At 39.6% G+C, this 27155-nt stretch overlaps 1 protein-coding gene across 2 annotated transcripts in view; it reads left to right on the top strand.

The window, feature by feature from the left end:
* The first annotated feature begins 429 nt into the window (after window positions 1-429).
* PCCA (propionyl-CoA carboxylase subunit alpha) overlaps window positions 430-27155 on the top strand; it is a 274540-nt gene continuing 247814 nt past the window's right edge. For both annotated transcript variants that reach the window (XM_088051153.1, XM_005516806.3), the window contains exons 1-4: window positions 430-549; window positions 8349-8426; window positions 11564-11611; window positions 11700-11768. In XM_088051153.1, coding sequence (XP_087907279.1) covers window positions 496-549; window positions 8349-8426; window positions 11564-11611; window positions 11700-11768 — 249 coding nt within the window. In that variant the 5' untranslated portion in view covers window positions 430-495. The remainder of the gene's footprint in view (window positions 550-8348; window positions 8427-11563; window positions 11612-11699; window positions 11769-27155) is intronic.

Genomic DNA, 27155 nt, shown 5'->3' with positions numbered 1-27155 from the left:
CCCCAGATGTTCACGGTAACGGGACGAAGCTGTGCCAGGGGAGCTTTAGGCTGGATATTAAGAAAAGGTTTTTCACTCAGAGGGTGTTTGGGCCCTGGAAGAAGCTCCCCAGGGCAGTGGTCACAGCGCCAGGCGGACAGAGTTCAAGAAGCTTTCGGACAACGCGCTCAGGCACACGCTGTGCCTCGGGGGCTGTCCCGTGCAGGGCCAGCAGTTGGCCTTGGATGACCCTTGCGGGTCCCTTCCAGCCGGGGACGTTCCGTGGCTCCGTGCGCGCGCGCAGGGCGCGAGGGCGGCGGAGGCGCGCGCGCAGCCGCCGCAGCCGCGCCCGGGGCGGCACGCGCAAGCGCGGCCCCGGGGGGGCCGGGCCGCCCGCGGCTGGCCCCTCGCGCCCCCCCCCGCCCCCGGCGGGCGGGCGCGCGCCGGGATTGGCTGCGCGCGGCCAGGCCCCGGCGGCGCGGGTGAAAGGGCGGCCGGGCAGCGGCGGCCGCGGACATGGCGGTGGTTGCGCTCCTGCGCTGGGGTGGCCGGCGGGCGCGGCTGCCGGGGGTGAGCGTCGCCTTCGGGGCCGACCCGAGAGTGGCGGCAGCCTAGGGACACCGAGCCACGGGGGGTTGGAGGCTCCCCGTGGATGGGGCCGCCGGGCGGGGGCTGTTCAGTGTGCGGGAGGGCGAGGGGTGGGTGGCCTCTCCCCCGAGGAGGTTCCCCGTGTGGCCGGCGGGGACCCCGGAATGGGCGAGAGGCTCCGGGGAGCTCTGTGTGTGCTGGGCCGCGGCCCCGGGTGCGCGCGGGGGACGGCCGTGCGGCCGGGGGCGGTCGGCGAGTGGCGGCCGGGAGCAGGGGGGCTGTGGAACCTGTGTCCTGCCTTCTGTGCCTGCGGGCTCCCAGCATCCGAGAGGCCGTTCCTTGCTGTGTCCCGTCGGCGTGTTGCCAGGAGACCGTGATTTGTTTTTATTTTTAATTTTTTTTTAATTTTAAAAGTAATTTTCTGCTGGTGAGCCGGGTTGTGTGATACTTTGGGATGGCGGAGTCGACGTCCCCGGCGGTGTTCACTGGAAGACTGGACGTGTCACTTAGTGCCGTGGTCTAGTTGACGTGATGGTGTTTGGCCATAGGTTTGACTCCGTGATCTCGGAGGTCATTTTTGACCTGGTTGATTCAGAGGTTCTGTGATTTCAGTTTCTTTCTCTTTCCCTCTGTTAAACACAAGCTTATGAAAATGCTGGGGTAGAGGGTAGTTTTGTGCTGTTTTTAGTTGAAAAATGTTAGCTAACAGAGAAACGAGTTGTCTCTTTCTCCCTATTCCCCTCACCTCCCCCTTTACCCCAGATAATTAGGCTGCTTTCAGCTGTTACTTAAAGCTTTACTGCAGTTTTCTCTTTTTCTTGCTTTTCATGGAAAGGCAGTAAATTCATTGCAGAACCATACCAGTGTTTTTGATGAAGATCTGCAATTATCTAGAAAACCTTATTTTTAGTCTGTGGAGTAACTTCACTGAGGAACCTGCTGTGTTTTCATCTGTTACTTCTACAGATTGTATTTAGAGGAAAGAGTATTTTAGATAAGAACAAACAGAATTTGCACATTGTGTTGTGGAACACTTGAATGACACTGCACTTTATTTCTTTATGGGAAAAGTATTGTAACATAGTTCTAATTGTCTGCTGTAGAACGAATTTACTGTTTGTTTATTTTTTCCTGAAAAAAACAATTTGTGTAGAGCTCCAGTGGAGAAGAGTGCATTGAATTACAGAAAATGTTTGGCCCAGTGCACCTCGGAAGGTGTGGGATGGACTTCTCTCTAGAAATGTTGCTTAATAGCAATATTATAAAGAACTCCTCACCTGTTTCTAGGAATCATGTAAAAGAGGTGGTTTCTGTGGGTAGGGAATTTGGAAAAGGGATTAAAGAGGAAAACAACATGCATTTTACCCAAGTGTTTTTCCTTAGGAAATATATGTATAGTAAACCTGTTTTCCTGTGAAGGTGTACACAAGAGAAGCTTTTTGAAAACCAGAGTTTTTTAGTTGGAGATGACTTCACATAACAGAGCCCATCCTGTTTGAAGACTTCATATTTGGAAGCCATGAGTATGTGTATGTACATGTGGAAGGCTTCTGCTTATCCTACTAAGTAGTTATAAGACTTTGATGTCAGTCCTTTGGAGCCTCCAGAAGGCCTGTGAAAGGCCTACTTTGTTTCCTTCTTTCTGGCATCTCAAGGGCATTGTCTGACAGTGCCAGGGCATGCAGTATTGAAAGTGTTGCATTAGTGACACCTCAGTAAAACAAAATATTTTTACAGCTATTTAATAGGACTCATGAGTTACGCCACTGAAGTGATTTCTAGCCCTGAAGGTCACCATCAGGACAGCAGTATATTGGGAAACCTCTAATAAAACAAATTTGCATGGAAATTGCTTTCATAGGTTCTTTTATGTTTTGCTAACATAGACAAATAATAAATTGATGTCTTCAAACTTGACTATGCTCAGAACTCCTACAATTTTTGCAAGGGCTAGTAGCTACTGAGATGCCCTTAACTTCTTGTGCTGCTTTCATGTGGAAATCAATAAAGAACCTGAGAAAGGTGCAGAAACAGTGAGCTGGGGTTTGACTCTTCACTGTGTTTCTAATGTAGTGCCTGTCACTTCTGTTTAGGTTTTATGCAGAACAGGTTCTGCTTGGAATATAACCAAAATTTCATTCTGAATGCTTTGCACTTCTGTAGCTGTGAGAAAACCTGATGTTGAAAGAAAGCTGTAATCAGAGAATGAGGGTGAGACACAGCTTTTGGTATTTCAGTCATGAAACTCTTGGGAGAGCTGCTGGACTGTTTAAAATAATGTAGAACAAAGTGATTGAACTACACATGACTTCCAAGAGTAAACTGCTGATACAGATTTTAAGTGTAGATGTTTTCTGATAATTGTATTAAATGTATGGAAAGTTTCTCTGCCATCTCTGCACCCATGTGTCATGGAAGTTATCTGTACAGTGGAAGCTTCTTGCTCTCTTATGTTATTTTTAGCATGCTCTTAGTCCAGGGAAATATTTTCACCCGTGTTCGTAAGTGCAGAAATACTAGGCTGATGGGATAGCAAGGTTGGATATCATTTGCCACTAGGGAAGGGTGTGCTAATGATTGCCAATCTGTGGAGATGAATGTAGCCATAAACTTCTGGAGTTTAGTGATTGTTTCTAGTATGTAAACTACAGATTTTAGTACTGACAAGCACTCTTAAAGCATAATTCAGATAGAGATTTCTGGTTCTAGGAGTAACTTTTTGGAATTTGTAGGGAAGGTATGCTGTGCTATGTACTGTGGGCAAAAAGTGCAAAAAGTTTTGAAAGGGAAAAATTGAGAGTTCATGAAATTCTGTATTGGGTAAAAAAAAAGTCACTCTTGTTCTGAGACACTCTTTGTTTTAATTTATTTTGCCTTACTTGCATAGATTGTTACTGTACTGTGATCTGTTTCACAGGTGCCAGCCAGCTTTACTAGACCTCTTAAGGCTGTTGCCATTAGAAACTGTTCCAACTTTCTGCAGCTGCTAGGTCTTGATCACAGGTTGCTCCTTTTGGGCTCCTGCCTCCCTGCAACTTGTGCCAGCACTATTGCATGAATGTCTTGGATAAGCTGGACTGAAATCTGGCTGAGAACACATTTTTCCCACTCCCTGTGAGTAGCTTCTCATCTGGTTGTATTCCCATGCTTGGTTCGCTATACAAGCTTTAGGGCACAGTGGAGAAGCTACCTGGATATAGGAATGACTGACCTTAAAAAAATAGCCTTAGGTGGATGAGTGTTTCCTTGTTTGCAGTTTGTATGCTCTGTTGGCAAATATGAAAGATTTTCTGTTCTTAGAATTGTGTGTGTTTGTCAGTCTGGTCAGAGAGAAGTGCAGTGTGCATTACAGAACCTTGTACCACAGCTGTGTTTGCAGTTGGCTTCAGGAGAATCTGCTTACAGCTACAAGGGATTGGCTGTTCAGTGCTCTGAGCATACAAAGGAAGGGAAAGTACTTCCTTAGAGAAAAGAAATACAGAAGCATTATGTTTCCCTTCCCATTTATGAGCTTTGCACGTTATTGTATTATGAAGCTATGTTTTCAGCCTTATAGATTCAAAGTCTTGCACCTGAAGGTGTCTCCTTCCTATGTGCTTTAAACCTACTCCATCAGTAGAGTTCCACACACAAGAAATTATGTTGACAAATGAGTTGAAATAAAGATTTGGGAGCAGTTGCTGTGTAGTCAAAATATGGAAAAAGAAATCATCATTTTAGTCAGTTTTATAGCTACTCAAGAATACTGATGGCTAATACTAGATACACCACAAGGATAAAGGGGTTATTCTCATGTTATCTTACACCCAGAACTCTGAAAGTGTAGGGGCAAAAATTTTGGGAGAGGTAGAATTTGTTTAGTGAAAAGAAATGTGTTAGTCTGGCTGTTACTATTGGGTTTTGCTTACTGTATTTTCTAGTAATGCTAAAATACACATTCCTTCCCATACTAGACTTCTTACAGCAAATATTGATATATGATTCTTTTCCTGCCTGAAATCTGGAACTCTGAGTCTCTGTTTTGACACTGAGACCTTTTTTTGCCTGTAAAACTCAGTATCAATGAGTTATTTACAAGCTGACCAGCATGGCCGGGAGGTTTCCTTCCTCCATGAGGGCATATAAACCTTTAAAAACACACATATAAACCATATCTAAATAACAAGTTAATTTTCTGTTTTGCTGCTGTATGCTGTGTCCTTAAGCCACCTCAGGAGGTTTCTTAGGGTTGGGTGCCCAAGGGGAGGCAGGCTGTCTATGAAGAGTCAAAAGTAAGTGGCAGTGGGCATACTATTCTACAAGGGATTCTGTAGTTCGATTATTTTTTAAAATATGAAGTTATAAAATAACTGTTACAGCTATTTTAGTTTAGTTTGACTATTCTGCAATTAATAATAGACAAAGCAGGATCCTTTTCTAAAGTACACCACTGATACTATCTGTTTTCCAAAAATTCGCTAGACATGGAGAACTCCAAGCTAAATGCAGAAGTCTAGAATTGAGTTTTCATAAATTAATAGCCTGCATTCTTAGGATTTCAGGAGTCAAAAGCTTTATCAAATGGAAGTAACAAATCATGACAAAAATAGGTTGTACCAGATGATTCTACTGCCCTCTCCTACTTTTACAAGATGCAAGGAGGTCTTCAGGTCAAGCTGAGCTCTCTGAGCTGTTCTGAGGAAATGTCTGTGTAAGGTATAATAGGGCATGTGTGGTTTGGTGGAGGCACCCAATTAAGGACACAGCTTGAGAGTTAGATTTGCTTTGCTAGGTTTTTGGTTTGAAAGGTCTTTGGAGGTTTGATGTAGCTCTTAAACAACCTACCTATGGCAAGAGCTTGGGAGCCTAGGGGTTAATGATGACACCTGTGTAGCTGTAGAGTTGGAGATGTCAGTTAAGTAGCATTTCTTTGTGGCCTTAGATGTGCATTATTTACAAAATGCTTGTTTATTTTTAAGTAATTATTCAATTGCTCATAGTGGCTAGGAGCAGGCCTCTAAAGAGATTTTTCTTGAAGTGGATGCTAGATTAAGCAAACTCTTAAACCGTAGTGTATGTTGGTATAGATACATACAGAACCCCTTATTTTAAAAGCTGTGAACTAGAGTTGGAATTTCACATCTGAGTTGAGCAGTATGCTTGATTTGTTCTAGGAAATTACCCAACAAGTACTCGATTCAGGGCTGAACCTAGCTTTCTAAGTGATTTGCCTGTGTGTGTGAAAGGAGGCAGTTAAATTTTTAAACATAGGTACATAATTAGATTAGGCTATTACAAGATTTTTATGTGGAATCTGTCCAATTCTGTAGTGTAAAACCAGAGCTGAGTGTGGTATAAAGTTTTTCCAAGTTTTTAAATTGCTTGGTAATTTTATTCTTTCTGTATAAAAAGCTTTAACAGGGCTTTTCCTTCTTTTTTTTTCAAGATTGCTAAGATTCTGCAGCTTAATGCTAGCTAATTTCCCTCCATCATAACCTGTCCTTCCAGTCTCCTATGCATAGCTCTTCTGGCTTCCAAAACTGGATGCGTTAGGCATCCAAAACTAGTTTTGTATGAAAGGTATTTACAAGAAAGTTCAGAAGCTTTTCCTTCCTTGCCTGGTTGTTGCCTTTTCCCTGCTTACTGCAAGCATTTAGATTAGCCCCACTGACCTTTAACAAGCACTTTCTCCAATGAATAATATTAACTTGGTGGAGAGTTTTTGTGTGTCCTGTATGACCTTCTTTAGACTATTTGTGGTTTCTCAAGCACTTCTGTCAATGGTGTTTCGAGGGGAGGGACTCAATCTGCCTAACTGTGCATATTCTGGAGCTGGACAGCATACTCTGCTGCTTTTCTGGGTATCCTTCCTCTGCCCTCTGACAATATCTAGATCACAGTACAGTCACTGAAGGTGTAACAATTGTGCTGTAAACTTGGGATGATGACCAGCTGGCAGGTGTGATTATAGCTTGCAGAATTCTGTCCTTAACTCCATCTCTGTAATGCCTGAAACAGATTGTATTGTCACACCCTCAGATGAAGAATAATATACTCCTGCAAAAAAAACCAAAAAACCAAAGAAACCTCTAGTGCATTTGATTCTAGCATGTCAAATGATTTGTATTTCAGGTTGGTTTGGATTTTATCTTTGGGGAAAAAAGTGAAAGAAATAAAAGAAGCAAAAACCCCCACCAAAACAAACAGTCAAAACTGAATGGGAAACAACTCAGTAAAACAAAAGTGGAATGGTCACTTTCTACTGACCCTTTTTTAGTTTCAGAAAAATTAAGCATATATGAATTGTTTGGAAGAATTAAGCATAGATGGATTAGCTGGGAACAATGTATGCTATGTCTGCCACTAGTGACAGGCAACTAAACAGTTTGTGTAACTATAGTAGCTTTCTGTTCATGAAGCTTGGTTGTAGCAAGAGATGTTATGGCTCTAAGGCTTCCTTGTGTTGAAATATATTGTTTTTTGTTTATAACATTGAAAGATCAGCTGCATTACAAATGTCATGGCCTTCTCAATCCTGGGCTGGTTTCTGCTTTCTGTGATGCAACATGAGAAGTATTTTCAAACTTGATCAGGCTAGCGGGATAGGAACTATAGGGAGTATTCACATTCCAGTGACTGAGAGCCACTGTTATTTCAAAATCAATATGGGCTTACAGTAAACTTGAAATTTTATCCATTTTTGAACTGTCTTAATTTCACTACTCTTGTGGAAAGTGCAACTGAATTCTCTAATTAAGCTCTTTGTGTACATATGCTTCTTTATTTTTTGATTTTTTTCCTAATGTAGTCCATATTCATATCTTTTTACACAGTCTTTTCACAGGACACTTTTACTTTCTACTACTTCCTCAGACTTCTGCAACTTTTGAAAATAGTTCTTTAAGACAGAATTGACGAATTTTGAATTCTGGCTATTCCCATCACTGCTGTTTCCTACTGGACAATATCTATTATTAAGGCTTTTTATAGTCTTTTTGATTCCACGTGGGTGATTAAATGACTTTGCCAGAGCTGTCTGTACTGATGCATCTTTGGTGTGGTATCGTTTTATCTGTATGATTATCTTTATTTATGGCTAACTACCATTATGTTGTTAAATTACTTGCTTATAATGTAATACCTATCTGAATCTCCTTTTTATAAAGTAATGCCTATCTGAATCTCCTTTTTGATTCACTTACAAATCCGTGATGCCATCTATTGTGTTTTCTTTGAAATAGTGTGTGTATGCTATTTTTTTCCTGTGTTGTGCAGAAATGTTGAACTATAGGAACTGTCTTCGTAGAAGTTGGTTCAGAGCAGAAGTCTAAGAGAAAAAGACCTCTTTTCCTCAGACTGCTGTCAGGAGGCTGTGATAAGGAAGATTGAGAGTTTAGCTAGCATGTAAAGTCTGTTCTACTTCTCCACGCTGTATGGGTCCAGTCTGCTGCATGACTAACAGTTCCCTAGCAGTGAAGGCCTCTTCCCATCACCACTGTGTACAGACATATGCATGCATGCTCTTCTGAGAATTTCTTGTAGGTATTTCTTGGAACAAGAAGGAAAGAAGATGGTATAGTAGAGAGTAATGCTTAAGTTAATGACCTCATATCTAGGGTTTCTGAATTGTTTCTGATTAATGTTTGTGGGTGTTTGCTTGGAGAAGGGCAGCTCTCTATGAGCTGTAATCCACTTGGTGAGGGAGTAAAAGGCTATGGAAGTTTCCTTAAGATGTCAGTGTATGAAATGTTTTTAATTTAATGGCGTACTGTAACAGGCTTAACTCCCTGTTTCTTCTCTAGTGGGAAACACTGTGTTCAAGATGGTGCCTTGTAACTTCACATAAACTCTATTCGTCTGTGTATGATCCAAATGAAAAGGTAAGTAGTATGGTGCATGTTTTCTTTTTGATGCCTTGCTGTAATACTGACATCAGGGTTTTTAAACTGCCCTCTTCTTTGTGCTGCTGTTAACAATAGTAGTTCTCTTGGTATACCCCATGGCTGGTTTAACAGCATGTTTTTCTTTCTAAACCAAGAAGGAAGTTGCTTTTGCCGGATACGTGTCAAGCAAGATTGGATGTTACTTTTGAGTGTATACCCAAAGGCTTAATAAGTGATTGTGAGCTTGGGAAAGTTATATACTGGCCTGAACATGTTATAATTATGAAACAACTGTTAATGTTTTTCATGGTGTGGGTAGTAACAGGCCTGTTAAAACATCTGGGAGCTAGACAAGCCAAAAGCTGTTTGTGGAAACAAAGCTATGTAACAGTGACAGCATGATTGTTACATCACCTGGCATAGGGGTGAGAACTTAAGACCTCAAAAAAAGATGGGCCTTTAAGGCCTGTGGAGAATAGCAAATCCTCATCTTGGGGCTTGTGCAGTAGCAATCTCCGTTTACAGCTGAGCCAAGAAAAACTCTCCTCATGGAAGATTGTCTTGGCATGGTCTCTGAAGTAAGACATGGGGAAAAATAATGGGACTGAAACTGCACTAATATTCAAGAGCGAGGATGCCAACAATTCAGGACTGATAAACTTGTCCTTATACACCAATGTAGAAGCAATTAACTAGAAGTGAGACAGTATTAGGAAGTGGAGAAAATCGGTGTGTACCTAGAACTGTGGCTTTACAGGTTCTTTTCAGAAAATAGCTTTTTCTTAAGGTTCTTGCTGAATTAAGGCCCCCTTGCTTTTCTAAATGCATAATTATATTTAGACCATATAGGTGGGTATTTGGTTTCTCTCATTTAGGAGCTGTGTAATTCAACCAGTGACTACTGCAGACAGTGGAAGGGGCACTGAAAAAAAACAAACCAGAAAAGAGCTTAAATTCTTTGTAACGATAACTTTCATGTGACACCTTTTCAGCCTAATTAGTGGAAATTATATAACAAAATGTTACTCCAAAGCAGTATGTGATTTAATTTCTTTTTATCATGTTGGACTTAAGTCTAGTCTCTGTGTCTTTAGACAGAGACTAGAATTGAAAAATTAAAATGAATGTCAAATATTCCTAAAATCTTGATATTGAAAATTTTGTCTTGTACTGTGACCACAGCTGATTAATAAAACAGCTTTTATATACCAAGAACTAGGTTGATGGTGAACTTGAGTCATGACACTTTTCAATACCAGGTGTTTGGGAATATTTTTTTTAATTCCCCCTCAAGTCTGTATGCCTAAAAATCTTTAGGTACCTAGAATGCTGAAATTTAGATTCAGGAACAGTTTGTATGATTATGTTGATTACCTTTTTAGACCAGATCCCTAGTGAAAAAAAGCTCCTCCAAAAAGTTGCTAGCTCCTGTGGTGTTCCTAAAATATTTGTATCTGATACTTGAGCTTGTTTAAAGATGTTTAAGATCCATCTGAGTCATACTGCCTGTGCACTGGGCAGTGGTATTCAGCAGATCTGGCTGATTCTACTGTATAAGCTTGCTGCAGCTCTTATCTGGAAGAGTTTCTTATCACTTAATTTCCATATGGTATTATCATTTGGTAGTATTTTTAAACTGGTTGTGTGATGTCAGCTCAGCCCTGACTTTGAAAAAATAAATTTGGTCAAGGGCACGCTGAGTTCCTCTGGAGTCTAGAGCAAATAATGTGTTCTAGTCTGTCAATAGCAGTTCCTGTTGGAGTTTTGCAGTGGTCCTTCCTCTCCTCTGGCGCCTGTCTTCTCCTCCTCAAATTAGCTAATGACTGTGAGACTAGTAAACCATTTTAGTTGTTGTGGCGGCAGTACCTTCTCTTCCCCTAGTCCGTATGAAACAAGGTGTTTGGTGTAGTGGAGGGAGAATAGCTGTCCAATATCTTTGGGTATTGTTTGATAAACCTGATATGGTATGACTGCAGACTGCCCCTGAAGGAGAGAGTCCTGCTGATTCTCTATCCTATGTCTTTCATTTGGAGCATGGGAGGCAGAATAAGACTGTTCAATTACTGTATTAAACTTGTGATGTGTCCTGGAGCTGGGTCCCTGTGGTCTGGGGTGTGGAAAGCAGTGGGGTAAGTGTGTCACCTAGGATGGTTTCTTTCAGTGGTAGTCTGTATTTATAACTGAGCAGATGAAGTAACAAAATGCATCTGAGTGTTTAGTAGCAAGGCCCATGATAGCAATAACCCTTATCCCAGCAGTGTAATTTTTGTGCTGAGGAACTGTGCTGTTCCACCCCTCTTTTCTGAATGGGAAGGGGTGTAAGGCTTATTGACTTCCAACAGCTTGTTATTCCCTTCTTACAGGCGTGATATAGAAGTGTTGGAGGTACATTTGCAGTGTTAGTGCATTCCAGTGTGAAAGGTGACAGTGAATTTCAGGGGAGTTTTAAGTTTGATTTGCTGTTCTGTTGAATTGTTTGCTACTTAGTGTTGAATGTGTAACAGTGTCTTGATGGCCATGCAGAATTTTGCCAGGTTCCTCAGGTGAAGCTGAGATAGGAGAAGGGGCAAGGCTGGTACAACTCAGCAGGTGTGCCTGTACGGGGTCAAACTGTTGGTCTTTTACCCTCCATGACCTAGGCATGATGGAGCTACTCTTCCTTATGATTAGGATATCTTTTAAAGTAGAGATGCTCATAACAGATGAGAATTTTGTTACAGGTCATATATACTGGTTGGGGGCAGTGACCACTGTACCTGCCAGCATTGTACTAGTATGTACCTGTGCTACTTCCAGGCAGCATAAAATCTACATGCACCTCTTCCCTGGGCTTGTCTGATTTCTAGAGCTGCTGTAGGGTTCTAGTTGGCAAGGAGATCTAAGGAATGCTCCTGAATAGTCAAACCCTTTTTCTTCTGAACCTGTGAGTGCTATGTAGATCTAGTATAGCATATGGTTTGTTATATCATTTAAGTCAGGAGAGCCCTTTTAAAAGTAGGTGTTCTCAGAAATACAAGGTCATGGATAAACCATGGTTTTAGTGGAAGTGGAGGAGAAAAGAATGCATGTTTCTGGAGGGAGAAAGACTCGTGTTCTGTTTGTCTCTCAGGATTCTTATTGTTCTTTCCCTTTAGACTTTTGAAAAACTCCTTATTGCCAACAGAGGAGAGATTGCATGCCGAGTAAGTATGTAACATTTTAATTTTTTGATTTTTAATTCTAAAGCTATTGGTATTTAAGTATTGGTAATTGTCACTTCTTATGTGGCAGGTCATCAAAACATGTAAGAAGATGGGGATTAAAACAGTTGCCATACACAGTGATGTTGACGCCAATGCTGTGAGTACTGCTTAATTCAAGTGGTAGATGAGGATTTAGTAATTCAGCAAGACTTGCAGCTGTTATGCAGTCTAGTTGATTATTGTTGTAGCCATGTTGGCAATTCTGAAGTCTCTTTGTATATGTCCTTTTCTATGTGCTTGAAGTGAGTGGAGATACCAAGATGGAGGAAGGATTGGACAAGTATTTAGCATTTTCTGTGAATTCTTCTGTGTTTTCCTTGCGTAAATGCTACCTTCCTCTTTGTGTGGATTAAGCTAGATACATGTGCACATAAGTAGATGTGGGCAAGAAGTGTGAGTGGCAGTGAAGCCTAAATTTTGTTTTGCTAATATGCACAAAAAGGGAGTGAAGAGTGGATCCTAGAAGAAGGTATAGAGCTCAGTATAATTTTTTCCTGTGCCTGGTAAATCTTTTTCATTACTTCCTACTTTCCAGAGAAATGTCCCCATCTACCAGGTATGCTAAACAGGTCTAATGGAGCTGTTCCATTTGTTGAGGATGTTGATGTGCCTTCAATATTCAGCAGCTTAGCAGGAAGGTGGTGAAATGGCTTTTTAGACAAGTAAGGTACCTTCTTGGCCATTTTCAGGTTTTGTAGTCTGTTGGTTATCATTCATAGCAGCAATAGCAGGATAATTTCTTGTGTGGCGTAACAGCAAATGTAGTTATATTTGCATATTTTTGACTAGAGAGAACAGTGTTATTCCTTGCCTGCAAGAATTGCTACAGGAGAACTGACAGGGGGTACCCCCATATCCCAGGAGAGTTTGTTGAAATCTGGAAGGGAGTTAGACCCCTGTATTATGATTTAACAAGAAGTCACTCAGACAAACTACCAGAAAAAAATTGTATACTTTATGCAGGACAGAACTTTTGAATATAGGTGGTGAGTTACTCAACATTAGAAAAAACAAATATGGTTGGTGAAATTGGAAAGTAGTTAAACTTAGGTGTTTTCAGAGTTAAATGAAAGGTGAGATCTGTTGGGAGTTTTGGACTTTGACACAGCTTTTGTCCGAGTCCCTTTGTGGTTCTATTACTACATGACCAGCTCAGCTCGTATGAATAGGCTGTAGATTGAGCAAGGGACTGAAGTGGGACTTTCTGAAATGCTCTGCTGATTGATTTTTTATGCCAAGTATTTTTTTCTTTGAGGTGAATGGACGGTACACTTGGTCTAGATTTCAACTGGTAGCCATAACTGGTAATGTAGTAGCTTGTGGGTGCTCAGTGGGCTGTGAAATGAATTCTTAATGGGTGGATGTCAGACATCATGATAAATTCTAATTCTTTTGGAAGTCAAGGGCTATGTGAATATGAATACAAACTGCTCTGTATGATCTATGATTCCTCTAGTAAAACTGAAGCGTGCTGATAAGTACTTGAATTCCATTTTATGTATATAGTATCTGCTGTTAGGATAAATGGTTTCACTGTTTAGCAGCACTGCATAGCCTTGTTCACTGGCATGAATTCATCCTGAAAATGGACTTAAAAAGCTGTTTAAAAAAACTCCACATGTTCTTTCACCAGTCTGTAATAGACTTGAGAAAATGAATCTGTCTTCCTCTCCGGTGTGTCTGTTTATTGTGTGGATTCTGCTATGAACTGGAGACTGTGGAAAAAATCTGAAAGCAGTAAGTAAAAACCAAGATTGAAGAACATAATGAGTGTAAGAATGGCATGAAAAAGTACAACTCATGACCTTAGGGGGAAGGGTGTACAAATAGTGCATTAAAAAAAGAAAATTGAAAAGACATCTATGCTGCTTTGATCTACAGTGCTGTCTTAGCTTTTAAATACAAGTAGGGTCTTCAATTCGTAATACTTCCCAAGAGAAAGAAAATCCAAGCTGGTATCTCAGGAATGCATTAATATACTCATGTCAGTTCATAAAGATAACATTGTGTTAGAGGGGATGCTGACATCTTGAGTTTATGGATAAGATGTGTAAGGGTGATGTAGTGTCTGCTTAGCTCTTTGAAGCCTTACCTAAAGACTGACCAAACTTACCTGTAGCTGGGTGTATTGAAGAAGCTCCAGGTATTTAACGGAAAATGAGGAAGGCTACTTGAAAAATGATTCTATGCACTTAAGGTAGTGGTATTAAGTCTATGCTAGTTTTTTGGGTCTAATTATAAATGTTGTTTATGTCTGCCATAAATCATTCAGGCACTACCTTGTGTGCTTGCACCAGGAAATAGTTAATATTGTCTGTTTTAATGACTTGGATACCAAGTTTATTCACTGTGGGAATGACCTGGCCCATTGCAGTGATGTGTGTGATTGGCATTTTGGATGACCTTGATACATAAGTCCACAAGCCAAATTCTTTGACTCTGTTGCTTACCATAAAATAACCAACAATAATTGTCTATAATTCTGTCAATGTTTCATCAACACCATCCTTCTAGGACCAGTCATAGCAAAATCTCAAATGCTCTGAAGTCATACTCTGGAACTGATGCAACCTGCCAAAGGAACCTCTGTCCTCATGGAGCTAGGAAAAATGTGTTTGCTTAGTGATGGGATGCCACAAGGGAGTTGTTAATATTCTTTTGATTTTGTGCTTGACAGGATATCTTACTCCATGATTTATATTGCAAAAACAATGAGTGCGATAGGCAGCTACCCTGATGATGATGGTCACAGGACCAAAGACAGAAATGGATGTAAAGGCATGTGGTTGGACTAGGTGCCGATCCCAACATTGTTTGTCTTTACTAAAAATAGTGGGACCTGGTTTTAAGTAACTAAGGTAGGGATATCTTACAAAAATATTACTTACTAACATGTTTAGAAGTAGCACTAACTACAGTAGATAAATTTTATGCTTAGAACTTGGAGAAGCCTTTGAGATGTAGTAAGAGCCCCTTATTACATTACATCTATATAGCTACTTACTGAAAAATAAGTATAGTACAGATCAGGTAGCCTGATCTCTTAATATGAATTAATTGTAACCAGTATAACTGTGAAGGGAGGGCAGTCCAGACCATCTGTTACATCTCTGTGGTTTTGTCATTCTATTTCAAAACACAACTGAAACTGAACAGAAGCAAAGTTCTTCCAGTGTGCTCACTAAATACTTAAGGTGAGAAAGAAAACAGGTATCACAAAGTATTTAGCAATTCAGGCTCTTCAGTGAGATTCTAATTTATTCCTTATCTATGATATGGATAAATGTCATATGCATGAATGATTCAAGGCATTTTCACTAATGTTTGTATAGGAATTGTACACACAGTCGTAAAATAATGGTCTTTGAATAGAAGGACTGTAAAGGCTAGCAAGGGAGTTATCTTGTCCTAGAGCTTTATTTTAGATTTTTGGTTGAATATTAACTTATCTTTTTTTTTTTTTTTAATTAATTTATTTACTTTTTAAAATTTTCAGATTACTGAAATCCTTGTGGAATTTACAGTGCTGAATAGAGGTGGTGGGAATAGACAAAATGCATATAAACTTCCCATGAAACAGCTTTTTCTTGTTCTTCACACTTATTTTCTGTGGAGCACCATGGCAAATGTCTTGAGTATGCTGTTAGAGCAATATCAATCTTGACATACTGTTAATAGACAAAACTAGTAACTAGACTATAAGAGCACAAAGGAATTTTCATTGCAAGGAATTTAAACTTTGCTGTTATGAGGAGGAAGCAGGGGAGAGTACTGTTAAAAACTGGGAATGTGGCAAAAATGGAACAACCTGACAAGAACCAAATAAAGCTTACCTGAAGAGGGAAAGTACAAAAAGCAAAATATACTGTTCTGTGCTAGTAATGTAAATGTAATGTAAAAATTGACCAAAGATCTGAAAGATTTTTATACGTGAAAATTATTTTGGTGATAGGGAAGAGAACATTAACAAAACTTAAAAGGAGATGGGTGACTTCTGAGACTTTTGGATGTTTCTGTATTAATGCAGATTTACAGATAGCTGGAAATGGCATTAAATGGGATTGAATTGCACTTAGTTTTGTGGAGGTGGGAGGGTGTGTGAGCTGGTGGGAAAAACAGCTTGACAAAATGGCTGCTGAGACCCCCATAGAGCATTACAGTTGCTCATGTGGTACTGAAAAAAGTAGGTCATAATAGATGCTTTCAGGTTCTTGAAAATAGTGGTAGTACTCTTTGATTGCATCTGTGATTTTGGAGAAAGCAGAGAAAAAAGTTGTATACTGTTCAAAATGCTGAGTTTTGTTGGTTTTTTAACTTCAGTCTTCAGCTTTCAAAACACTGATTCTTTACATTTGAATAGGTAAAGTGGGGAAGGACCAGTAAAATTCAGATTTTTTTTTTAAATTAAAACATCTGGTGGAATTATTTTTGATATGAGAAAACAAGCAAAGAAGTTTTGTCTGAACAAGAGTAATCGTATGTACTTTTCCCCCTGAACTGATTGGAATAGAGAGTTAAGATGAAAGAGCCTCCTCAACCATAAATGTAACACTGATGGTGCAAACATTGTCAAGGAAAGCTAGAGAACTATTGTAATGCCTAATGTAATCAGCTAAAAGTATGATAAATGAAGAACAAGCTTTCACTAATTGGATCTGAACAAAAGAAGGTATAGCATAAAGCAGTGAATGAGATATAATTTTACTTGGCATTTTTTAACACAGCAGGGATTCTACAGCCATATGAAGCAATGAACTATAAATGACTGAAAAAATCCCATGGGAAAGTAATGTAAACTACTAAAACTTAACAGAGTAGTGAGCAGTGAGTTATACTCCTTTCATAAAAGGTTTTTCCTATCAGTCACTTAAGACTTCAGGTGTTATTGTATTAAACTGCCTGTTCTAAATCTTTTTCTGCTACATAATAAAAAATGAAAAACAATGCAAATGCTTTTATTGATGTAAAAGTAATTGCACAGAATTGAGTTGTTCTCCAGAAACTAGTCTTTTGAGTGACAGAAAATTGAAAAAATAAACTAGAAATGGAAGAGCTGTATTCCTTTTCTAACTTTTTTTTAAGCTTGTAGTTGAGACAGTATTTCAGGAGGAGGCTGGAGAAAAATCTGGTTTAGGGAAACTGCAAAATTAATTAGGGTTATAAGTTTCTATACCATGTCTTTATTGTGCTGAATTAATTTGAGTGAGTGTAAGGTGAGTTTTTTAGAATTTTGCTGAAGACTTCTCTATAGCTTAATGGGATACTGTCAGGTTCTTTTGTTCCTAAGAAATCTAGCTGGTGAAAATAAGTATTGGAGGGCAATTTGGCATTTAAGTTTTAGTCTTAAAAAAAATAGTTTGAAAGGTGGAAGTTCATCTAAAACTGAGGGGTTTTATTTACTTGTAACTAACTTATAGGTTTTAACATTTGTCCAAATCTCATTTACTTTTTTTTTTGCTGTTTTGTCTTTTGAAATGTGCAAAACTTTCTTCCATCATCTGCTACAAAACTAGAAGTTCAGTCATTTTGACAGGTCAGTGTCTCCCAATGGCATTTCTGGGATTTATACTCAGAAAATTTGGAGAGATCTGTTTTGAGTACCTATGTGAAAATGAAACTAATATTTTAATGCCTTTTTGAAATATGTGATTCCTGGGCTGTTGTCCAGAGTGTGTAGAGTGGACTCTGCTTCCATGTACTATCTGGAGAAATTCACTCTTCCTTAGTGGTGGTGTTTGCAAAGTGTGCAGAGCATGAGTGGGTCAGATTGTACCAAGGAAACTATGGTCAGGTTTGCATTGCTCTTCAGCTCTTTCTTCAGTGTATTTGCTTTTTATTTCAAAAGCAAGACGGTGTGTTGATCATCTCTTTGCGAGAGGGGATGGAGATGTTACTATCCTGTCTTCATGTTTTATTGGGTGATCTCCTGGACAGCTTTGTAAAGCATGAGAAATGCAGGTGGTGATAATCCCATGAAGAGAAATACCTCTGCGGAAGGAGTGTGCTTTTGTTCAGAATTGTAGCTTGCTTGCCAAGTAATTTGCCTTTTTTTTAAGTTTATCATTGCTTTGAAGCTGAGTGGGTTGATGGAAGAAGTAATTTTTCAGTGGCTATACTGAAAAATGGCAAGCTTGATCTAAAATTTAAAAGTTGGGCTCATCAGAGCTCTAGAATCCTAAAGTTTCAGCCTTTTAGTGTGTTTTAATCAGTGATAGGATGATGTGAAATGCATATATGACCTCTGAAATGAATCGGGCTCCTGTTGCATTGTTTGATGGTTGAGCTGGAATATCACTTTTGTTGAATTCTTGTTGAAACTCTATTACTGAGTAGCAGAGGAAGGATGCAGAATAGAATGCCTTAAGCATCACACTGCAGCCCTATTGGGGACGCTGCCTTGGAGGTGCAAAGTATATGTCGAAAAGAAGAAGTTGATGCCAGATCTTTTGACCTTTGAAGGGATGATTATTTAATTACCAGGCTGATTTATTTGAAGGATCAATGCACAGATGAAAAATAATTTCCTGTCTCAAAGCTCATTTAGGGAAAGTGGATGTTGTCAGAAATACTGATCTACCCTTAGAGGAGGAAAATGTGGGAGCCCAGTCAGCAAAGTTAATTGCAGCTTAACAGTGCAGATCCTCAGTACTGTGGAGAGTCAAGTAGTGGCTCTGTGGTGCTATGGCTGTCTACATCAGTAGGTAGTGGGGAGTACCAAGAGTGTATCTGTAGAGTGAAATGGTTCATGCTGAAGGCACGGTGTTCTTTCAGGATCTTTGTGCTTGTTCCTAGTTTGGTGCTGAAGGCTCAGTGTCTGCTTGTGGTGGTTTGCTGTGCCCAGCAGGTATCTGGTTCTTGTGCTTTGAGACAGCTGAGTGTTAGAGACAAAAGTGTTTTAAGTGGGGATGACTAAGAGATTTACTTACAAACAAAAAAAAGCAGTCCTGATTTGAACTTAAGTACTGATATGTACTGAAGTCACTAATTGCTTGCTTAGGGCTGCCCTCCTGGTGCTCTAGCACTTCTCTGATCTTGTGCTGGGTTGTTTCCACGCTCTGAACACACCAGACTGATTGACCAAGTTAGTTAAAACTTTTTTCTACTGACTGTCACACATTTAAATGAAATATTTTAATATAAAAGATGCTGTAGTCATAGAAACATAGTATAGAAACAAACTGAGTTCGGGTAAGTCAGTAAAGTGACTTTTGTAGCCTTGGTTGTCTGCCGGGCTCTGATGCTGTACCCAGAGCTGTGGGGCTTGGAGAGAAGTACAGGCATCTCAGTGATCAAGTCTTAAGCTTTAGGCTGAGCAGGGCTGAAGTCATTAGGCTTCACTTGTTCTAGAGATTTGCCTCTCTTGGGCAGCAGTGGCAGAGATCAAGGCAGTTCCTTTGAAGCTACAGGTATGTGCTGAGAGCACTGCCATCAGCAGTTCTGGATCAATGTCTCCTGCTGCCAAAAACCAAGTTGGTGTATGTCTATTACAGTCTGCTTGCCTTGTGCTGATCTCTAGACATTTCCAGAGGTAGTGGAAAGTGCTGTATGTAGTAATTTTAATGCAATTGAACATTGTCAGTGTGACTAAAAAAAAGATAGTTTTACCATCTTCCTCTGTAAGAGACAGCAGTGTGGTTTCCTGCTGCCTCACCTCCTTGGATATAAAACATAAGGTTCCTTGGATTCCTCTTTTGAAGCTTTGAGAGTGTCCTGTCTTTTTCCTGACTTTGTCCTTCACCCATGTCCTCAGCAGCAGCTACTTCATCGTGCAGATTCATTGCTCCTGTGGTTCATATTGTCCCAGTTGTGGTATTTGTTATCAGCTGTGGTTGTGGTTATTCAAGGATGATCTGTTTTCAGGCACTATTAATGAACAATACTATGTGGTAATACTGTCTCTAACTTCTTGTGTCTGTGGGTATAAATACAGGTGAACAGGCCCTGGGCTGAATTTCTTTTTAGTATTTGGATGAACTCTAGACTGAGGAGGGCCCTAAGGCAGGTTTTCTATGAATAATGTTCACAACTACTTAGAACATTACAGCTGATATGAGGTACTGTCTGCTAAGAGTAGTTCTCTTCCTTTCTATCTTTTGTGTACCTACTACATGTGTAGCCTTTTCTAAAATTGATCCAGGCTGCTTATCTGTATGAAAACAATGGGGGAAAGAAAAGAAAGAAATGTCGATCAGCAAGCTCATGTGGCTCTTTGCATAGGTTAATGAATGCTAGAGCTGATGGTATCAGGACACATGGTTGGGGACAAGGAGAATGACTACTTGATTAATCTTTTGAAAGGCAGTGTAGATTTAGTGTCTTGAGTTAATGCTGTCACATGTCCTAATAGTGGAGAATGTGGGAAAAAGGGATCAGGGAAGGAAACAGGTATCAGAGATAGTGCTCACACTATGTGAAGAGCTGGATTGGTGAGCAGAGCCATCTTAAAAGATCCCAGTAAGAAGCATTGTATTTAAAGCAACTTTCCTTGGTTGTTGTATTGCTCAACAAACAGCTGCCAGGCAGTTATGGAGTCTGGGATTCCACAGATGAGATCCTAGTACCATTTTTTTAGGGTGGAGTGTTAAACCAGAAACTGAATTGCTTATGAGGTGTCTGGAAGATTGAAGAACTCAAGATGGGAGACAGGAAATGAAGACAATTTGTGAGGTATAAGGTATAGATGCATATATCCTTTTATGGGTGTTACGGTTTTAGGTTATATTCTTTTACCTTGTTCACAAAAAGCATCTGTCACTTGTTTACTTTGAACAAAGAAACACTATATAAAGGATGAGTATGAGATACTGTTTTACTTATTACTGCTGAATTGTCTGTAAGGCAGCAACTAGCATCCTTTGATAGCTGTTTGAAACTAACCACCCCCCTAAACCCTTCATGTATCCTGTTTATTATACAGGAAGAATGGTGATCAGTGTTTGACTAGTTGGTGCAAGCTAATAGGTGTACTGTGTGGTGACTTGGATTTATAGCATGTATTCTGCTTAGAGACTACCTGGTTTCTGCCTCTGTCTTGCTATGCTAATTGGGCAGTACTTCAAGTTTAATTCCTGGACTTTAGCTGGCTATATAACATTGCATGAATTTTCACAGTCCCTTTGTAGCTGGCATTTAATGTCAAATCACTTGTTGAACTGTGATGTTACTGGCCTTGTAAGGTAGGCTGCTGACAGTTCTGAAAGTGAAATTGTTTTTAATGTGGGTTTAACTGTTGACAAATTTCTGATGACCTGTCATCTCTCTTGTCTGCTTTCTGTAGCAAAGGAGCATTCCTATCCAGGAAGCGTATCTCCTAGACTGATCTTGTAATTTTGTTTGGAGGGTATCTCATCCAAACAAAACTGGTATTCTATGCATTTAGGAAGAAGCCAGGGGAGCTAAGAACTTGTTTGTATAATGTGGTTTCTTTCTTAAAACTTTTTAATAGCTATTTGTCTGTTCAACACGATATTTCTAAAGGATGCTTTGAAAGTAACATTAGTCAAATATTGGGGTTTGGTTTCTTAAAACACTTCCTACGAAAGTTTTCCCTGCTCTCATTAATTACTTATTGTACCATGTTATAAGAGTAGAAGAAAAAAAAAAAGCATCTTTGAGTAACTGAACATGTGTTAATCATAAGTCTCTCCAGCAGGCGTAAAAGTTGGTATTAAAAGGTTTGTGGAAGGAGTAGGGCTGTGGTCTTTCATGTCTTGGAGTCTAGAAATTGCCTGGTGCTTGACTCTGAGACTGAGAGTAGGAGCCAGGGGCCCTTATAAATGTGCTCTGGTCAAGACGCTGTTGTAGGGGAAGGAGCTGCAGGGAGATGAGTTGACTTGGAGAATCAGGAAGGACAAATAGACTGACAGGCTCTTTGCAGAGAAGCTGCAGAGCCAACAGATTTGCGTGAGACAGATTTGCTTGAGTAAGTGGAGGACAGAGAATTTCAGGGGAGGCTGTGACTCCTGCCACTAGGCCAGGTGGTATTGGATGCCATAGACCTGATCATGAATAAGGAATAGATAAAGTCAGCTTTAGAAAACTGGAGGAAATGTTATCATTCCAAGACACTAGTACACATGTGGGAGAGTGAAAACAATTCAGGAGTCTTCTTGAGTGTGTGGAGAATGATTTCTTGATGCAAGTGGTTGAGTTAACTAGGAGGTGCTGTGTGGGGCCTCTTACAAAGAGGGAAGAAGTAATCAGGGATGTGAAGCCTGGGACTACTGTGAAATAGTGAGGTTTAGGTTTCCAAGAGGAGCAAATAAGACAAAGAGCCAAAATTGCAGCCGTGGACTTTGGAAGTGCAGTTTTCTTTTTCCCAAGCCAACGTTTGCTTGCCAGGGTGTCATGAAAGGCTGTTTTTGGAAGTCACAGTGGCTCAGGAGAGCTTGTTTATACTCAATATAGTCTTCTCCAAGCAGAGGAACTTGGGCAGAGTTCAAATGTATAGAGCAGATGAAGGCAGGGGTAGGTTTCCTGGAGATGGAGTATGCCAGGGCATAATTAAGGAAACCAAAGCTCTGCTGGTGTTGACTGTATATTGAAGGATGTGAAGGGACAGGATTTTTGTGTAGAAGCTGAATTTATGAGGTAGTTAACTTAGGTAAACTACTATGTGATTGAAGAAACTGATCAGCTCTGAGAGGTCCTGTCCAGCTGTAATTGTTGTTCAGTTTTGTTTGCTTCTTTTCTAAAAAGCTCACACGATGTGGGAAGAACTTGCAAAGCAGAACAGATTAAATTTATTTGTTATGTTGACAAATGGGCAAATACATGAATAATCAATAGTCCTTGGTTATGCAATGTGAAAGAAAGATGCTATTTGACCATTTATTGCATCATATTTGATGAGAAAAGGAAGCTTCTTCACAGATAATTTAAAAGGTTAATATGGAAGTATGACCTATAGTGTTTATCTGGTTATTTAATTATTTTTTTTTACTTGAGGGATGTTTTTTTAAATTGCTTGTCACGTGTTGCAGGACTATCAGGTTCAGCTTTGGGCAAGCCTTTTTCAGTGAAGATTTTCATGGCCATAATAAAGTTGTCAAAATAATGATGTGATTCTGAGAAGGTATAAAAAGCTAATAATAAAAGTACATATAAGTCTCCACTTGTATCTTAATAAAATTTGAGTGTAAAATTTCAAGAATAATGTCCAGGGAAGTTTAGTAATAGCTCATATTTATGACAAACTCTCGTTTATAATTTTGCTGAATTTTTTTTCCAATTTTGTATATGACACTTTTGCTGTTTGAAAGCTCTTCAGTTCAACTTTTAGGAGACAGTTTCATTCCAGCATGCACAGCTGTTGTGCCTAACTGTCACTTCTGGATGATGCTGCTGGTTTAAATATTGGAACTGTTAGTCCTCTAGAAGTGCTCCTGAACCCAAGAAAAAGTTAATTTGCTGACCCTGATTCAGATTTTTTTTTTTTCCCTTAAAGGCCTTTGCTGAATATAACGAAGGTGGTTGTATTGCCTGACTAATGTTTGTGCTCTGTGGAGGTGAGAAACTCTGCTTGAAATATGTTGAAGACTAGCATGGAAAAAAAAAACAACAACTAAAAAAAATGCCTGGGGAAGGGAGCAAGTGGCAAAAAGACATAAGCTGTGATAACAAGTTTTAGTTACTGTGACACTTGTGTTGCATTAGGGCTTTGGCAGGTCTGCTGTCTGCTGCAGTGAAGGCTTGGTGCTGGAAGCCTGCCCGGCTTGGCCTGCCTGTTGGCACTCCTAGGTCACTCACTGGTGCTGTGAGAAAGGATCCCCCCAGCGCCTTTGAGTGTGGATGACTTAGTACTGCTTGCTTGTATGCATTTAGCAGCTGCAAACCTTGTGTATGTGGGAGGGAAAGGACTGTGGTTGAGGGGCTGCCTTTGAGCGCTTTTGCCTGATAAAATCAGATGCTGGGTTTTGTGAACCTTTCTTTTTGCAAGAGAGTGAAATGTAGGATGGTTGAGCTTGGGCAGCCTCACTGCCTGCCACAGTTGTGGCTGTGGGGATTTGAAAACCCATTGTTGTTCTTTTGTTTTTCTCTCATGTTTTCAGCAAGATGCTGCTTTGCTTGCTCCTAAATTTTGGGTGGACTAAACTATTTATGTCTTTGCTTGTGTTGTTTAAAGCATAGCAAAATTATTGGGAACTGTGGAAGCCACTGTTACATCTCTTGTACTTTTAGTTTGAGAAGCCATTTTTTTAAATGTTGATTGTACTACTTGATAAATTCAGGAATTGGTGATTCTCTATGCAGTAATTAAGTGATGAATTCAAAGCGTTATTTTTACAAGACTAGTGCTAGTAAGGATTTTGCTATTGGATTTTGTAATTTAAATGTTTTTATTTTTTTAGACACTAGCTTTTATTTGATAAGAGTATGTAGATGGTCTGTAGATACCCTAAATAGATTACTGTTCTCTGTACATACAAAGTTATGAATAATGTGTGAGAGATTTTAGATGTATGATTGATACAATATTATCAAAAATGTGTTTTTTGATAATAACCTGAATTTGAATAGCAAATGTAATTTTTACTTTCCTTGTGGTAGTTAAAGTGTAATTTGTATTTGAGTTCTACTTGCTAAATATTTTGAAGAGTTTTTAGTATCGTTCTTGAATATGGGTTGAACCGAGCCTGAAGTTTCCTCATGTGCTTCTTGTTCAGTATCTGTGGAGCACAAAATTGGCAGATAGACTGTGAACTCTGCACTACTGACACTTGTTGACAGCGGTTTCCTATTTACTGTGTCTTCTTCTTTCCTTTAGAAGTACTGTAACTGTGCTGCAAGTTAACTCCAGTAATTTAAGAGGAAGGTGTAGGGTTTTTTATGTCTTAATATGTCTAACTCGGTATTCGTCTGATAATAAAGTTTGCTTCTGTGACATTTCTTTTTTTGTGCAGAGAATTTTCCAATTTAACCAACAAAAACTCTAATAGGTGTTTTCTGTCAATTAGTTCTGAAAGCTAATTTTTTTAATTAGGATGCTGAGATTCAAGAGGTGACACTGCTGTGTTAAGATTATTTTTTTTTTGGTAAAGCTCTAACATAAAGAAGCCCATCAGCTGAACTAAAGCTTAGAATTATTATTACAATTTCCTGCCTTCAGATTTCTGTGAGTACAGCTAACAAATTAACTTTGGTAAATTAATTTTGCAGGCATGCATGCCTATGGTATTCTCTGCACCAATATTCTTTCTGCAGAAGAAATTTCTGTTATATGTCTTCAAATAGTTAAGGCAACAGTAGCCTTCTCACAGCACAAATAGCTCAGGTGTTCTTTAAGAAACGGGAGGTGTGATAAGTTTGGGATGAAGGTGGGTGTTTGCTTTTAAGTTTGCTTCTAAATTTTTTTAATTTCTAATCTTGTTTGGAGTGATACTTTAAATTTTTTGTTCCTATTACATTTTTTCACAGCCTTTCTCTAAAGATAGGAAGGAAAGCAGTGAGGTTGTATTCAATGGAAAAAGGTTCTGTTTTTGTTCATAATTTTGCACTGCTTCATGTCCTAGAGTGGAGAGGTTATTTTTTATTTTCAGGCTTTCTGGTTGTTTAGGGGAAAATGCTTTGAATTCCATTGTCCAAGCATGTGGTGGTTAATGTTTCTTGGACAAGTTGCTGTGAAATCTGTTGTACTTAACATGATTGGTAGGGTTGGTAAGGTGTTTTTGATAAGCTAAAAAAGTGAGGGGTGTGGGTCATAGATTTGAGAGTGAGAAATCTGTGTGCATGTGTGGACTAGAAACTGGCTTTTTTCAGGGGGAGTATTTTGACAGGAAGCTTATGAAGAGCTCTTGGGTTTTGAACTTTGGTAGGGATCCACACTTGCTTTGAAAAGTAGACTCTGAATAGCGTATGTCTCAGGTATGCAGTGCATCCATATCTAAATGACTTCATTCAGGGTTTTTATGGAGCTTTGCTTTTCTGTTGTATCTGCATTTACATATATTTTAGAACACGTAGAACATTTGAAGGAGAAACCTCTGAGCTTCTCCTTGAAAAATGTTATGTTAATATTATCTGAACAGGAGCCTGTAAGTTCTGTGTAGCTCCACAGGGGGAGCGTACTTTGAAATGGGACAAGGGTTTCATTGTGAGCCTGTGATCATATTTCAAGCAGTCTGGGGCAGCGGAGGTGCAAGGAACTGTGTGTCAGGGTTCCTGCCAAGTTCAGGCACAGTGGTTTGGGCAGGCAGTCAGTGGATACAGACCCAGTCTGCCTGTAGCAGCAGTACCATTCACACCTGCAAGAGAGCGCCCTGCTGCTCTGGTTGCCTTGTGTGTTTAAATGTCTTCAGCCAGAAGAATGCTGTGGGATGGTAGAATGTGCCTTTGTACTTTGTGTTCCTCTGCTGTCTACTCTTTGTTTTTTCTGTAGTGTTTCCATTTTTGATCCTTAGTTCTGGCTGGTTTTTTTTTTCTCCTTGACAATACCTAGCACAAGCAGAGATGGTTGTGGGACTTCCTCATGTTTCCCCCACATATTCTTTCTGTATTGTTTTCTTCTTTTTTTCTTCATCTGTTGCATAAGCGATGCACCATACATGATCAGCCATTGTGCAAGTTTAGGGATGGTGCATGATGATCTTGGACAAGAAAGTGGAGCGTATTACAGACCTAGAAGATGGTGGTGTTTGTAGTTCCCTCTCTAGAACAACTTTTAGATTCTGTGCTAGATAGCAAGTACTGGGCTTTACCATTACAGATTGCTTTAGTTACATATGTAGTTGGACTGAGAATAATGGAAGGGTGATACTATTTTGGGAATAGAGAAAGAAGTAATATTTTCTGAGAAAGCAGCTACTACTGACTTCTTATTTTGCTTCTTGACTGATCACCCCACCCTGCCCCCATTAGCTATTTATTGAAGCAAGAACATTATCTTGTATCTGCTTTCTGTTATGTAAAGTGAACTTTGCATTTGTCAATGAGTTTCAAAGCTACCATTTCTTCTTTCAGACTTCAGAATACATTTATATTTTAGCAGGAAGGATGCTTAAATTGTGAAACTGAACTTTGAAACTTTAGGTAGGTTGATTAATTCTCTTCTTAAATTAACGAAATTTACCTGGCCTTCTCCTCCCCTCCAAAGAAGCCAGATTTTTTTTTTCCCCTCACTTAAACCCTTGAGATGAATTGCCTTGCTTTCAGCATGTCCTTTTCTGCCAGCCTATATACACATGGTAAAATAGATGAATATTTGACATTTACTGTGTTAAAACAAAAAGCCAACAAAATTCATGAAAATCTCCGAGAGCTGCATCTTATCCAGGTGGCCTGCTGTTTGAAATATGACTCCTGGTGTGTATTGTACTCTTAGCCCTAGGATTCAGTAATGAGATTGAGTGGTATCTTGCGTGAGCACTTCTAGATGATTGACAGTGAGGTGATGTGAATCATCATTTATCAGGATATTATCATGCCTACCCTTGATAATTTCTCCCTGCTGTCTGGGGAGGTGGTGAAGACAGATAGGACTTTCTGA

The sequence above is a fragment of the Pseudopodoces humilis genome, chromosome 2 (genome assembly GCF_049639895.1).
Source record: "Pseudopodoces humilis isolate 2021_Gansu_Grassland_sample_001 chromosome 2, ASM4963989v1, whole genome shotgun sequence".
In the NCBI taxonomy this organism is placed as follows: domain Eukaryota; kingdom Metazoa; phylum Chordata; class Aves; order Passeriformes; family Paridae; genus Pseudopodoces; species Pseudopodoces humilis.
This window is presented reverse-complemented; position numbering and strand designations above follow the sequence as displayed.